General features: G+C 43.2%; 1 protein-coding gene across 2 annotated transcripts in view; it reads left to right on the top strand.

Annotated features, from left to right (window-relative positions):
* The window catches only part of LOC310757557 (netrin-4-like), a 55078-nt gene that overhangs the window by 10464 nt on the left and 29544 nt on the right, over positions 1-15070 (top strand). For both annotated transcript variants that reach the window (XM_083602769.1, XM_083602768.1), the window contains exons 2-3: positions 669-1210; positions 11462-11725. In XM_083602769.1, the coding sequence (XP_083458895.1) occupies positions 669-1210; positions 11462-11725 (806 nt within the window). The remainder of the gene's footprint in view (positions 1-668; positions 1211-11461; positions 11726-15070) is intronic.

Raw genomic sequence — 15070 nt, 5'->3', positions numbered from 1 at the left:
TGTTTTCAGGAGGTCTCACAGCCACAGTAAATTATGCACGTTCTTCTCCATAGCAAAGGGTTTCAATCAATGCATGCATCATTTTTTTAAACAATGATTTGAGACGCAGAAGGTAGTTCTGTACAAAGACGTTTTTAAAAGTGTTTATCCTGCTGTATTTTATCCTCTGTATTTGTTTTTAAATGACTGGCAAGCTTGACTTGCATTATGATCGTATTGTTCACCAATTAATTTGCCAATTAATTTCTCATTTCACAACTGTTCCTTGCAAATATCTGATCTTATCAGCCGAATTGATGCTTGGTTAAGCAAAATCTCTTTTTGGCTTTTCCGCACATTTGATAAAACCGATTCAGTGGGTAGGATCGGATTTTCGCAAGGCACAGCTGTGGAACGAGAATATGTCTCAGACCCAGGCAAATCAATTGGTACACAATGCCATCCATCAAATTTGGGTTAAATGAAACTGATGGATGGGCCATAAGTTTCTTTGAGACTTTTTGTTTGTTTGCTTTGCAGAAAGCAAACAATAAATGCAAATAATAATAACAGTTAATAACGGTGTTAAGTGCTTGGTAGGGAATCCAGGGCTGGGTGATACACAATGGTGCAGAATATTGATTTTATGCAGTTTTGTATCGTTTTGTTCCCTGCTGCTCGCACTGCAGATTCAGCGAAGCTACGAGCCTTCCGATGCGACGGGCACTCCTGCAATCCTGCCGTGGGGAACCTCGCGACTGGAAGAACGCCAGTCACGCTTACCACCTGCGGTCAGAACAGCACAGAACTTTACTGCTTTTACCCAGACCACCATCTTCTCCACCACGGCCCCCAAGGGTGTGGACAGCCCAGGTGCACCAAGTGTAACGCCAACCAGCCTGATAACTCTCACCTTCCTTCCGCTATGACGGACGACTTCTTCCTAAACCCCGCCTCCTGGTGGCAGTCTGCGCAAGGGGTGCACAGGGAGGAGATCCGGCTGGATTTGGAGATGGAGTTCTACCTGACCCACGTCATAGTGGTGTTCAAGTCGCCTCGCCCGGCGGCCATGGTGCTGGAGAGGTCGCAGGACTATGGGCAGACGTGGAGGCCGTACAAATATTTCTCTGCCAATTGCACGGCCACTTTTGGGCTCCCAGACGATACCACCGAGGAAGGGTCTCTCTGTACCTCCAGGTATTCTGACGTGATGCCTTGCACTAGAGGAGAGGTAGGTGACGGTGACTGAAATATGCTTCACCTTTCTGTGGTCACTGAGAGATTATGCTAAAAACAAAGGTTAGAAGCTGCTGTGGAAGAGAGCAGCCCTGGTGTAGTTGTGGGCAACACATGTCGTGTAACCTTCGACAGCCCCGGATATGGTCCTATCCTTCCCTATTTGTATCATCCAGCCAGTTTAGCAGAGTTTGGGTGAGCATTGCTTCAGAGAGATGGAAATGAGCATCAAAATGCACATTGCATGGAGATGTTTCTTGTGGAACTGGAACTATGGTTTTTTTTTGTTTTTTTAAAAAGGCCTAATCATATAATTTGTTTTCCAAAGAAAGAGAGATTTTAAAAATACACACTCAGAGAAACTGTTCTATTTTCAGCTGACAGTTTTTCTATATAAAGCAAAGTCATTTGTCATGCTGCCAGTGCGCATAGAGTACTAAGAACATTGCCAGTGCCTCGTTTTCAGAAACCTGGATCCTACACTTCTACACGTGTGTGTGTGCGTGCATGCCAGTGACTATTTTATGCAAGTCTGATTGACGCACGATCATGCACACGCTTGTTGCTGCTGACCCGGAAATGGCTAGACAATGGGGCAGAATGGAACTGGGCGGGGCTTATGCATGCTCTGCCAACATGCCAGGAGGTCATGAATGGAACCCCTGTGTAAAATGGTTGCCATAGCTATCTAGCTATCTAATCTATCTATCTATCTATCTATCATCTATCATCTCTCTATCTTAATGTTTTATTTTTTTCTTATTATAATATATTTGTTTATGGGGCATAAAAAATATATTATAAGAAGAAATCTCTGTAGCAGAATCCTGTGCAAGGCAAGTGGGCGATTCATCTTCTAATGGTACTGACTGACAGCTGGAATTCTCTTATAATCGTTTAGCATAGTATATCAGGCACGTGTGGCTATGTTGACATATCCCGCTCTATGGCATCCAAGTGATTTTTGATGCCTCATGAACCATGTTCAGGTTTTCCCACTTGTGGAGCCTCTATTCAGGTGGCATCATGCCTTATGAGCACCCAATTTAGATGTTCATAGAGGGAAAGGCAAAGGACTGGAGGCCACCGCTACCAACGTAGCCTATCCCTTACAGTTTCACATTACTAGCTCACGCTCTGGCTCCACTCCCTTCCGCTCCTTCCTGATCAGAGCAATAGGGGAGAAACCCAGTAAGTCACCTTGCCTGAAACTCTATGGGAACTGAAATGCAGCCAGGCTTCAAAATCCACACTTCTCTGGATTTTATGATGAAGCTCTCTAACTAAAAGAAGTGTGAAATAATTGTGCATATCAGGAGGACGCGTTCTCTCCCCCCACCCCACAGTGTTTTTTTTATTTTCCAAAATTTTAAACTAACTAACAAACATACATCATAACTGTGCTTAATCCAATCTTAATAACATTGTTAGGTGACTTCCTCAAATTCCCTTGACTGAATTTCAATATATATCATTGTAATGGTTTTCCAAAACAAATTCTCATAAAATTTACTTAATCCTCTTAATATCTTTGTTTCTTTTCATCTTTACTTTAAACATAATATTCTATAACTTCACATATTTATATCCTTAGCCTATCTAATTTTTTGCAAGTATTTCTAATTAATTTATCTTAGCATATTTAAGTAAATAATCTCTGAAGTTCTTTCATTCTTCCTGGTGCTCCTCCTCCTTCTGGTCACGGACTCTTCCAGTCAGGTCAGCTAGCTCCGAAAAATCCATCATCTTCATCTGCCATTCCTCCACTGTTGGGTTTTCCAATTCTTGGGCAATAAAATTAAGATGCACATATTAGCCAAAAGATGCATATATCAGTCAAAATAGCGTACAAAAATGCACTATATCAGGGGGAATTTCTTGCAAAAATGTGCAAATTAGGCAAACTGGTATACAACAATGTGTATATTTAGGATAAATGCTCACCGAAATGCTGGCGAATTTTCATGAAGAATTTTAAATTAATTAATAAATGGCAAACTGATGCAGAAATGTGGTAAACTGGATTTGAAAAATGAGAAACTGAATTCAAACAATTGTTAAGAAGTAGGTTTTTTTTCAAGGGTGCTGAGAGTTCTTAGGAGATCCCCTATTTGCTGCCAGAGCTACGAGCCTAGGGTGTCCTGGGAAGTAGGATTAATCATTAAGACACTCTGGCAACTGTCTCTCTCAGCCACTCTCAGCCCCCATTAACAAACTAGAGTTCCCAGGATTCTTTGGGGGAAAGCCCTGACTGTTTAAGGTGGTATGATGCTGCTTTAAATCTACAAATCTTTGTAAAAACAAACAAACCTCAAAACAGTTTCCAAAAAGATTTCAGCCTTGAAAGTAGAGTTATCTTGATGATCCAAACTGGTTGTCCAAGTGAGTTGCGTGACTCTCAGCTTACTCCCCTTTCCAAGGTGTAGGATACAGCAGTGTAAGCAGTGTAAGTACTTGTCTTATTTTTCATCTTCTGAATGCCTTCCTAAGACGTGGAAATAGTTACAGAAAGTGGCACCGCATTGCTATTTTACAGAAAACAAGAGAGGCAAATAAATTCAGTGGTGGAGCAAGTTCTGCTGGTGGAAGAGAATGCAGGCATAGATATATGCATACTGAACTTCAAAAGCTTGCATTTTTCATTTCTTTGTTTTGCTACCCATAGAAGTTGATCTAATAAAAAGCCTTCATCTGGCCTGCTTTAAGAAGATCTTCAGTCGCATGTGCCCCAGTTTTTAGTTTTACATTCACCTGCATTGTGCCAGTTAAACAGAAGGTGTGATCAAAAGCAGACGCTTAGGTTAAAATGCTGGTGCAGATTTGTACCAAGGCTAAGGTCTCAGATTCAGTGTTCAATTTTTTTATTTTGATTTTTGTATCCTCCTTATCCTGCGCTGGAGGGATTTGGGAAATTAGAAGCATGTTTTTAATAAAGCAGAGCAGCCGGAAATGAAAATAAGCCTGCAGGAGGAAGGGTGGCAATTGCAATGCTCCCCTTTGCCATCGCAGGAACTGTAGGTCAGAAAAGTCTGATCCACCAAGAATTTATCGACTTGCTTCTCTATTTATGTTCCTGTCAGAATCTATAGGAGGCCAAACTACCAAAAGTCCTTTCATTCCATGTGAGCGTCTCTTGTGACAGATGACACCAAGGGAGTGTGCTAGAATGATTACTGGAATGCACTGGGGGAAGAGGAATTGTGTATGTCTGAACAAGGTAACCCGTTGCTGTGGCAACAGGTTAGATGTGCCCTGCTTGACGGACCTGTTCGATGATAATAATAATAATAATAATAATAATAATAATAATAATTAATAATAATAATAATAATAATAATAATAATAATAATAATAATTTATTATTATTTATACCCCACCCATCTAGCTGGGTTTCCCCAGCCACTCTGGGCAGCTCCCAATAGGATATTAAAAACACGATAAAACTTCCCTAAACAGGGCTGCCTTCAGATGTCTTCTAAAAGTCAGATAGTTGTTTATTTCTTTGACATCTGATGGGAGGGCATTCCACAGGGTGGGCGCCACTACCGAGAAGGCGCTCTGCCTGGTTCCCTGTAACCTCACTTCTCGTAGTGAGGGAACTGCTAGAAGGCCCTCAGAGCTGGATTTCAGTGTCCAAGCTGAACGTTAGGTGTGGAGACGCTCCTTCAAGCTTTGCTAGACAACCAATGTGGTTTGGTACCACATGCTCTCTTTTCAAACCACACCAGTGGATCAAACGCTAGATTTTTCTAATGCTTTCCTTCCATAAGACTCAGATTCAGATCGGGTTCAATCGTAGCTGCCTCAGAACTCACAAACATGAGCCTGAGGAAAATAAACCAGCAAAAGAACCTTTTTCTGGTTCTAAATCTTCCATGAAGCCACTGCTAGTTGAAGGACAAGAGCTCTCACACTTAGAGCCGGTCCTGCCATTAGGCAGTGGAGGCAACTGCCTCAGGCAGCATATGATGGGAGGTGGTGGTATCCCTCGGCTCTTCCTCCTGAGCTTCCTGACAACCCATTCACAATATTAAGTCCCTGTCTGGAAGCCCCCATTGCTGTGATTAAGAGGGCGGGGATTCCCATAATCGCAGCTACATATATTTAAGCTGTTGTGATGATAGTCATCATGATTTGGGAAAATGCAAGAGGTTAAGCCAGGACACCCCCCGCCCCCCCAAAAGATGGCAAACTCCAGGGCCACCTATTGAGTCTAACATGGTCCTGGAGTCAGCAGATCTGCTTGGGCCACCATGACAAAGAAAGCTCATCATTCATGACTCTTTAGTTATTCCAACTTCCAGCTGGAAGAGATCGGGGAAGGGATTAGTTGCTCATAGAGGCAAGTGCCCAAATGTTATGACTAGGGCTGTCTGTTCAGCATTTCGTTGAACTTGAGCTGCAGAGGAGATAAAATGCAGAGGCAGGGGAGGGGGGGAAGCAGTTAACTCCAGCAGAATAAACATGCAGATAGCACCGCCAGGTTCTGCTTCCCCAGAGGAAAGGGCTGTAATGCAGTGTGAGTGTGTTGGGGGAGTGCGCAGTACCAGGCAAATATGGTTTTGCAGGGGGGAAAGCAGGATGGAGAACAACTCAGAGGCAGCTACGATGGAAGAGGAATCCTCTTCTAACCTGCATTTTAATGAGCCACATCTGCAGGCTTGCATTCTCTTTTTCTTCTTCCTTCTGTTTTTTTTCAACTTGTAAGCTAGCCAGGAAAAGGCACTGTTTTTCTAGCATTATTTCTGCACTTCCTGACATGCTGGACGGCAGATACTGAATAGATTTATCATCCTCTCGTCGTTATATAAACGCCCAGTGAAGCTCCTGCTTCATTGGTCAGACCTAAAGGGGAAGGGACCTGGGGAGCTATCAGAAATTGTTGACTTTTTTTTTAAAAAAAGTTACTTCTTTTTTATGTATAGATTTGACATTTATTAGGCTACTATCCCACCCTTCTTTTAGAAAGTAGGAGGATCAGAGGGGTTCGAGTAATCCTGGGTCCAGGCACTAGTTAGCATCAGGTGCTTCCAACTCCATTCAAGGCACTCAGAAGAAGCACTTTTCTGAATGGTCCTCTCTGTAAGGACAATGGCTGATAAGCTTTCTTCTTTTCCCATCTGAGTTCATTCCAGGAAACTGGTTCAAATCTAACTGAGATTGGCAGGCACCGAAAGCAACTACTATCTGATGGCAGGGTGTGAGCACTGAGCTTGATGGTTCACAATCCCAGGGCCCAGACATCCATACCGCATTATCATCACCGTGACTTTGGCAAGATAAATTTGCTACTTTGTGACAAACTCAGTGTATTCATACCTAGTCAAGTCAGTTATATCGTTGTAACTCCATTGTAAAGATGCAACAGCAGATGGCGCTCTAGAGCACAAAATTTATCTACGCAATTTTACATAGGGGTTTTTTTCTTGTTATAACGATCTAATTTATGACTTATTTATAGTGGTTTTCTTCCTGCGTGTAGATCCAGCCATAGAGCTCATTCACAAGTTCTGTTGGGTGCTTCTGAGGTGGGGAGAACTAATGGTGTGACCCCAACCCCTCCTCTGCATTCACTGTGTGCACCTGTTATCAACTGCTGATGGTGCTGAAAGGAGCCAATCTCTTTTGCTGTCTCTTCTGCTATCTCTTTGCTGTGTCAGAAGGAGGGGACAAGATCATCCCTCCAGTTGTCCTTCCAGCAGTGGCCTCTCCATGTCACCAGTTGCCAGCAGGTGATAGAGGGGTTCGCTCTAAATTTTATTTCAGCTTATTAATCATCATCATCATCACAAGGTTCTGGTCTTTGATTGCTTTTATTTTGCATTGATGCAGGCTAATTGCTTTATGCAACTTTGTATTAGTTGTTTCATTGCCTAGAGATCCTGCTGATTAGGATTAGGACATAAATTTAATATGGTAAATGAATAATAGTGCCTGGAATCTTCTACCTTGGATGGATGGCGGCTAACAGATTGAGATTGAATCCTGACAAGACAGAAGTACTGTTTCTGGGGGACAGAAGGCGGGCAGGTGTGGAGGATTCCCTGGTCCTGAATGGGGTAACTGTGCCCCTGAAGGACCACGTGCGCAGCCTGGGGGTCATTTTGGACTCACAGCTATCCATGGAGGCACAGGTTAAATCCGTGTCCAGGGCAGCTGTGTACCAGCTCCATCTGGTACGCAGGCTGAGACTGCCTCGCCAGAGTGGTGCATGCTCTGGTTATCTCCCGCTTGGACTACTGCAATGCGCTCTACGTGAGGCTACCTTTGAAGGTGACCCGGAAACTACAACTAATCCAGAACGCAGCAGCCAGACTGGTAACTGGGAGCAGCCGCCGAGACCATATAACACCGGTCTTGAAAGACCTACATTGGCTCCCAGTACGTTTCCGAGCACAATTCAAAGTGTTGGTGCTGACCTTTAAAGCCCTAAACGGCCTCGGTCCAGTATACCTGAAGGAGCGTCTCCACCCCCATCGTTTTACCCGGACACTGTGGTCCAGCACCGAGGGCCTTCTGGCGGTTCCCTCACTGCGAGAAGCCAAGTTACAGGGAACCAGGCAGAGGGCCTTCTCGGTAGTGGCGCCCTCCCTGTGGAACGCCCTCCCACCAGATGTCAAAGAGAACAGCAACTACCAGACTTTTAGAAGACATCTGAAGGCAGCCCTGTTTAGGGAAGCTTTTAATGTTTGATGCATCACAGTATTTTAATATTCTTTTGGAAGCCGCCCAGAGTGGCTGGGGAAGCCCAGCCAGATGGGCGGGGTATAAATAATAAATTATTATTATTATTATTATTATTATTATTATTATTATTATTATTACCTTATAGAAGGTGCAGTGTGCCTTCATTGTTTTAATTTTCTTAAAAGGAGGATCTTAAGATCTTTTCTTGGGTAGCCTGCCATAGGAGATCATGCGTAAGAAGTGCCCTGACTTCATGACTCACTCATCCTTCTTGACTCTGGGCATGAATTCCCGATAAGAGGAGCTTTTGTTGTGGCCGCATCATTTCACGTCAACTCCAGACTGGGAGATCAGGCTGTAATAACAGAATTATCTGCATTGGGGAATGGAGAATCAAAACATGGACCCCACGAATGGCAGGAAATCAAAAATCTGAGACATTGTCTCTGGAATGAAGATGACCCTCTTGGCCGGAGATAAAATATCAATGAGATGAAGAACTGCCAGCTGCTACTGAATAGGGTGGCGGAAATACATCCCCTTCATGATGGTTGTCAGCTTGCATTTTCTGTTGCTCTAAGGCACTCCTAAATTCCTTGCTGCTAAAAAAAAAAAAAGATAAAGGGGGTCAGGGCAGGCAGGGATAATAATATTCCATTTATGATGAGTTGCAGCTGAGCGACTGAAAACAATAGCATGTGAGAGGTGAGAGTGAAAGGAATTCTCGCAAAGCACAGAGCTCCAGCATCAATTGGGATTATGCAAGAAAGACAGAGTTTAGCTCTCTTTTCTGTGGGAGCATTCAAAATAATTCAGAGGACACTTCCATTCTGTAAGTTCTTGAAAGTTAGCAGCCGAGCTCCAAAGTCCTAAGAGGAACTGAAATGAGGCTGGAGCTAGGATGGTGTATTGGGGTAGTATACATCAGGTTGAAGCCAAAGATGTCCACGGATCGACTCCCTGCTTGCCCCACTTGTTGTGGGGAAGACTCTCACAGCAGACAGGCAGAAAAGGAGGGAAGGTGAGGGAACCACGACAACTTGGCAATCCTAGCTGGGCTAGATCTCATAGGAGGGACCAATCAAGCAACGCCACATAAAAAGAGCAAAAGATAGTCAATCAGAGGCAGAATTGATTATTGGGCCGGCATGGTGGGCAGGAAGCAAAAGGTTAGGTGCAAATGAGATAAACAGCAGCAAAGTGAGCTGGTGGGAGAGACCAGAGCAAGTTGTCTAAGCAGCCAGAATTTTACTGGCCTGCCTAGAATTGTCTCCTCTTGGCCAGTTGCCAAAATGAATGTATTTGTTATGAGCAGCTAACATCCCTGCCTTCCTTTCCCAACAAATTCATTTTTACAGTGGTCCGTTGCCCCCTTCTACTCAGCAGCATTCTACGTCTTTTGCTCAATTCAAGAGAGCTGAGGAAACTGCTCATCCCAGAGCTTTATTTCTCAAGCAGAAAGAGGCCGTGAATTAATCATAGAATTGCACTTTGATGTGGCAAGCTGAAGTTCCATATTAGGATATTCAGAACCGGTTGGCACAAGCCTATCATACAATAAGCTTTGTTGCTGATGGATCGATATCCAACAGCTCGTGGGGACCAAGAGATGGCAAAATAATATGAAATATGAAAGACAAGGCCAAAAATACATATTTGCAAAATAATGGAAAGTACTGGAAACCTTTGCTATCTGTCTTCTTCTTTCTATAAACTAGAGTCAAATCAACTGTTTACTCAACTTAAAACAGATCTTAGGAAACATTTATAACAGGGCAGAACAATGAAAGAACAAATTTGCCAGTTTTTAAATGTTGCATTTTCTTTGTTGTTGATTTAATTTACAAAGAACCATATAGCACAAAAAATATTGTTATTGTATTGAGGAATGCTCTGAGCAGCTGGCATCCTGTTCTAAAAATATTCCTCAAATGATAACACCTCAGTAGAGTTTCAAGGCCCTAATTGCAGCTTTCACAACTGGGAGGACTTCAGAAATGTTTCTGTCTCCAAACAAGTAGCTTGGTTCCAAGAGGGCAATGCCACTGCAATGGTCCATAATAATGTGCTATATGGTTTTTTGTAAGCCTTGCTGAGATGTACACTTGTCAACTATAATGCTGTTTTGTCTACCTTATTATAAACACCTATTTTCATTGCAATGATTGACTATGCTTTTGGGTTTGGCTGTGATCTTTCCAAAGCCTTCTCTGACATTGAGTTCTCAGGTGATGGCTGAGAGGAAGATGTGTGTCGGTACCCAAAGACACTTCTTTCTTCTGTTAAGAGACACCAGAGACTGTAAACTACCCTGTGATCCTTGGATGTAGGGCAATGTCTAAATCATCACCATCATCATAAGGCGAATATAGAAATCAGGGGTTGTGTTGGTTTCAGTGGGTGTCCTTAGGTATTTCATGCCATCAGCAAAACACCAGAAATTAAAAGCAAGCAAAAAATGTAAAGAAATGCTAGTCCACATACACATCTCAGACTTTCTTGATGGCACCTAGAACCACAAAAAACTGTTTCTTCTAGGTGCAACAGTGAATAGGAAAAAAAAAATTGTGCATGCACTCCTGATACCCAACTTCAGGTGTTGATTTCAGGATCATGTGACTATTTGGGGCTCTTGAATTTTGAACTTCAAAAGAGGAAATCTCAGTTCCAGATATATTCTCTCAGTGGCTTTTGAATTCATATTGAATTTCAGTGCTTCTCTACCAACAATGGAATGGTGCTATCTGAGCTAAATAAGCTTGTCGGTTAGCCTTTGTTTCCATTAACCAAGCTCAGGCAGGCACGTGGATTGAGTAAACTTGGTCACTGGGCTTTAATTCTGTCCATCGAAAGAATGCTGGGCACCTGTGCTAAACAGAATGGGCTGTTTGCACATGGTTCCATTCCTCGGGGGAATGTGGACAGCTGGCCGGAAGGGGCCTCTGTTGTTTCTCGTGCTTCCATTGATCAGGGAATGTGTGAACACCTGCACTGGGCGGCCTAGGCTGGGCAAATTGCCCATTGCTCCCAGGAGCAAGGGACATCTCCAGTTTGAACCCTGGGCCACTTGCAAATCGGTGTCCTCTAAAGAGATGGGAAGACGATGGGGAAAAGAACAGTAAGGTGATGTCAGTGGAAGCCCTGATAGAGCTCCAGACAGAGTGTGTTGTTGCCCAAAACCCAGGATGAGAGAACTCAAAGTACTTTTTGCTGGCAGGACTCAAGACAAAGCAAAAATAAAGGTTTCTGAATCTGCAAAGTATTATCCACGAATAGTAGCTTTGAAACTAATGTAAACAGTGGTTTTTAACGTTCTGCCTTGAGGGAACAATTGTCCCATTGACTTTTAAGCTGTCGTGAAATTCTTCTGTTCTAACAGGGAATTTTCAGCATCCTCCCTAAATCACAATTCCTAGGATCCTTTGGGGGAAGCCATGTGAGTTAAATTGCTAGAAAAACACTATAAATGGGCTGCATAGCTAAATAAAACCTCTGTTGATCACATGTGGAAAACTCGACTTCACGGTAGATTGTTTCCTCTCTCCCTCTCTGCTTCCAGGTGATCTTTCGTGCCTTAACTCCTGCTAACAAGATTGAAGACCCATACGGTCCTGAAGCACAAGACCTCATGAAACTCACCAATCTGAGGCTCCTCTTATTAAAGAGACAAGAGTGTCCTTGCCAAGGCTCAGGGCTGCTGGAGAAGCCCCACAGATTCTCCCATTATGCCATCTATGACCTAATTGTCCGAGGCAGCTGCTTTTGCAATGGCCATGCGGAAGAATGTCAACTTGCCAATGGGACAGTTGTTGTGGACAATATGGTAAGTGTTCAAGTTATGCCTTCTTAAAAACAACATAAAACAACCCTGCATATCTAGTGCATTAGATTTATCCTTTTGCATGGCTAATAGACCACAGGTTGTTGAATGTGGCCACAGTGTGTATCTCCAAACAATTAAAATGCCTGTTTCAGGCTTCTCTTATCAGAACCTAGGCTCGGCTCAAATGTTGCTGTGGTGACAGGCCTGCTGCAGAACTTCCACACAGCCAGGCTCTATGCCACAGTGGTAACATTTATTTTATTATAGCTTTTGACACCTGAATTCTTTTCAGCGTTGAGCACAAATGAAGTCAAATCAGATATTAATAAAATCACAATAAAAATAAAATAGCCAAGGCCCTCTGGTCGTTGGTGGGGTCAGTCTAGCTACAGTAATCTGAACAATTCATCTACTGCTGAGACCTTCCTGTAGAACAGGCTTCCCTAACCTGGTATTCTCCAGATGTTTTGAACCACAACTTCCATCAGTCCCAGCCAAGACAGGTGCAGTGACACATCCACTTTATCCAAATTTCCTTTAGCGTGGGATGGGATGGGATTTTTCTGCACATGCAAGTTCCATAAGAGTTACCAGGTTGATATACCTTGGTACTTGTTACTTGTGCAGAAAAGGACAGTCATCACAGGATGGCAACTCTGTTCTAACATAATGTCTCAATCCCATGGAATATCTGGTGAAATTAAGTTGGAGAGATGTCTGCTTCTGAGGCAGTATGCCCATGTGACTTTAAAGCTGCAGTTCTGCAATTATGAATGAAGAGCTAAACATCTAAGACATGTGCTTTCATTATTCCTGGCCATACTCAATGGATGTGAAGTGTTAAACTATTAATATTTAAACACTGATGAAATACTAACAATGCACGGGGCACTGGATATTTCAAATAATTCCCTTTTTTGAAATGAAGGAAGGAAAGAAAGACCTGGAGGGAATGTTAAATCCTCTTCTGATTAACAGCGGCTCTCAATTCCAACCTTATTTTGGCCTCTAGAGAAATGCCAGATTTACAAGGAGTCTGGGAATTAGTCGTTTTTTGGATAAGCTGGGAACAAGTTTATAATTACATCTAAAACAAAATGACAGAATGAGGGCAAATTTGCAAAGCTCATTTGGGTTTTGTGACTTACATTTACCTACATGTTCAAAAAATTTTTTTGTAAGAACCCTTTTCTCAGTGTTTATCTTTCCCAGCAGTTTAAAACGAAGTTGATTAAAATGGGTTTGGCAGGTGATGATGAAACTAGCGAAAATGCCTATTGCTGTGTCAGGTGGGATGCTTGGAGACAGAAGCAGCGCTACTGCTAAGGCCTTCTAAGCCAGGGGTTGAGAAGAACCTCATGCACACCAAGCCCCTTTGGCCTATCCACGCCCACCTGCCAATCCCCTGACACCATACATGGAAGACTGTTTAAAAACCCAACAGAAATTAACTGGACAAAATAAATACAAAAATAAGAAGTGACATAAGAATAACTAGGATGGAGCCAGATAGATCTTTTGGGGCAGGTACAGCCTGGGCACATCCATGGACTAATGCCAAGAGTAGCCACCATGGACCTATTCAGATGTTGTTGGACTACAACTCCCATCAACCATGACTGTTGGCTGGGGCTGATGGGAACTGCACTCCAGCAACATCTGAAAGGCACCACATTGGCTACCCCTGGGCTAGGTCCTCCTTATAGATCTTGCAATCCAGTCGCAGCCTCCCTCCACACACATCCTTACTCAAATGGGGAAATGTGCACACAGCACCAAGGAGTGGTTTTTGCCAGTCTCTCCTATTGGGCTCTAGCACCTTTCCCTATGCCTGCTGCTCACCTCCCTGCTTTTCGCAAGGTGAGTTTACTTGTCCTTGAGAGAAGAAAGGAAGGCAGAAGAGAGAGGGAGTTTCCCCCCTCAAGCGTTATAGCTGAACACTTGGAGAACCCCTCAGGGGTTTCTGAGTGCCCAACTTAAATGTTTCTGGGGCACAATTAATTTTGGGGTAAACACAAGATTGCTTCCCCATCCCTCCTTCTGATATGGTTTGTAGCCCCCAGAACCTATGTGAGTAAATCTGTTAGGCCTCAGATTGCCAGAGGCCAAAGGAGAACTTCCCTAGAACGAAACATGGAACAGTGTCCAAATAACTTGTCATGCACACACAGTTATTATACAGACATGACCTCCTGCCATGCCTACTATAAATACAAATCAGGTAGAAAGAAATATCAGTAGTTTAAACAAAGAGAACTGAAATGAGGCAAATAGGTGTCTTATTTTACAGAGGAAAAGCCTCTATTTTGAAGGCCTGTCAGAGGACAGTCTTATACTTGGAGTTGTCCTCTGCTTGAAGAGTTTTCCACTCCAAATCCGGTTTAAAGATCAGGAACCATAAAAAGGGAGATCAAGAAACCTGGAGATGCTTCTTAACAGTTAGCCACACTTGGTCAGCAAACAGAGCAGGCACATTAAGTTCCCTGATGTCTTTGCCACCACGGTGAAATGCATTGTATTTCTATTTCAATAACAATAAGCAAAATTTTTACTCTCTTTTTTGTGAAGGAAATCCACCACCACCACCCCCAATTTCTCTCAGCAGTGCATGAACTGGTCACTCTAGACAGCAGCATACTCTCCATTTCCCCCCCCCCCAATGAAAATAGTGATGTCCTTATTTTATAATGATGATGACGCCCCAGTCACTCTGGGTGGCTTCCAACATGTATAAAAACATAATGAAACATGAAACATATACAGGGCTGCCTTCAAATGTCTTCTAAAGATTGTATAGTTATTTATCTGTTTGGCTCAGGTGCCACATAACTCCATGCGCTCCAATATTTCTCCAATGAAAATAGGGACGTTCTAAGGAACAGCGGGACATTCTGGGATCAAGTTAGAAACTGGGATGGCTTCTGTAAATCTGGGATTGGAAAATAGGGACATTTGGGGGGGGGGGTCTCTGCCAGTCAACCTTTTGGTTTTTCAAAACAGACAGGGCCTGTCGTGAGAAGAAAGGGGAAAGAAGTTCTGAATTACAAGTTTGTATCAGGCCCAAAGAATTCGTGCTTTAGCCATGGCTCATGGTTATCAGCTGTGCAGTGTGGGCCAGAAAAACCGAAATGCATAAGGTTCTTGCATGACAAGCATTTGAATCAGAGCTCCGGGTATGTGTGGAGGAAGGGAAATGGAAAGAAAATTACACACTGCAGTGAAGACAAGGATGGTAGGGAAGTAATGAAAACTAAAGCCCCTCACCCTGAGATATTTAGAAAGTTCTCCAGATTCAGGTTCCAAAATCAGAATCCAGCCCATTTAACCAGAAGCGAGCAACACCAA

Source organism: Podarcis filfolensis, assembly GCF_964270895.1.
Source record: "Podarcis filfolensis genome assembly, chromosome: 2".
Classification (NCBI taxonomy): Eukaryota; Metazoa; Chordata; class Lepidosauria; order Squamata; family Lacertidae; genus Podarcis; species Podarcis filfolensis.
This window is presented reverse-complemented; position numbering and strand designations above follow the sequence as displayed.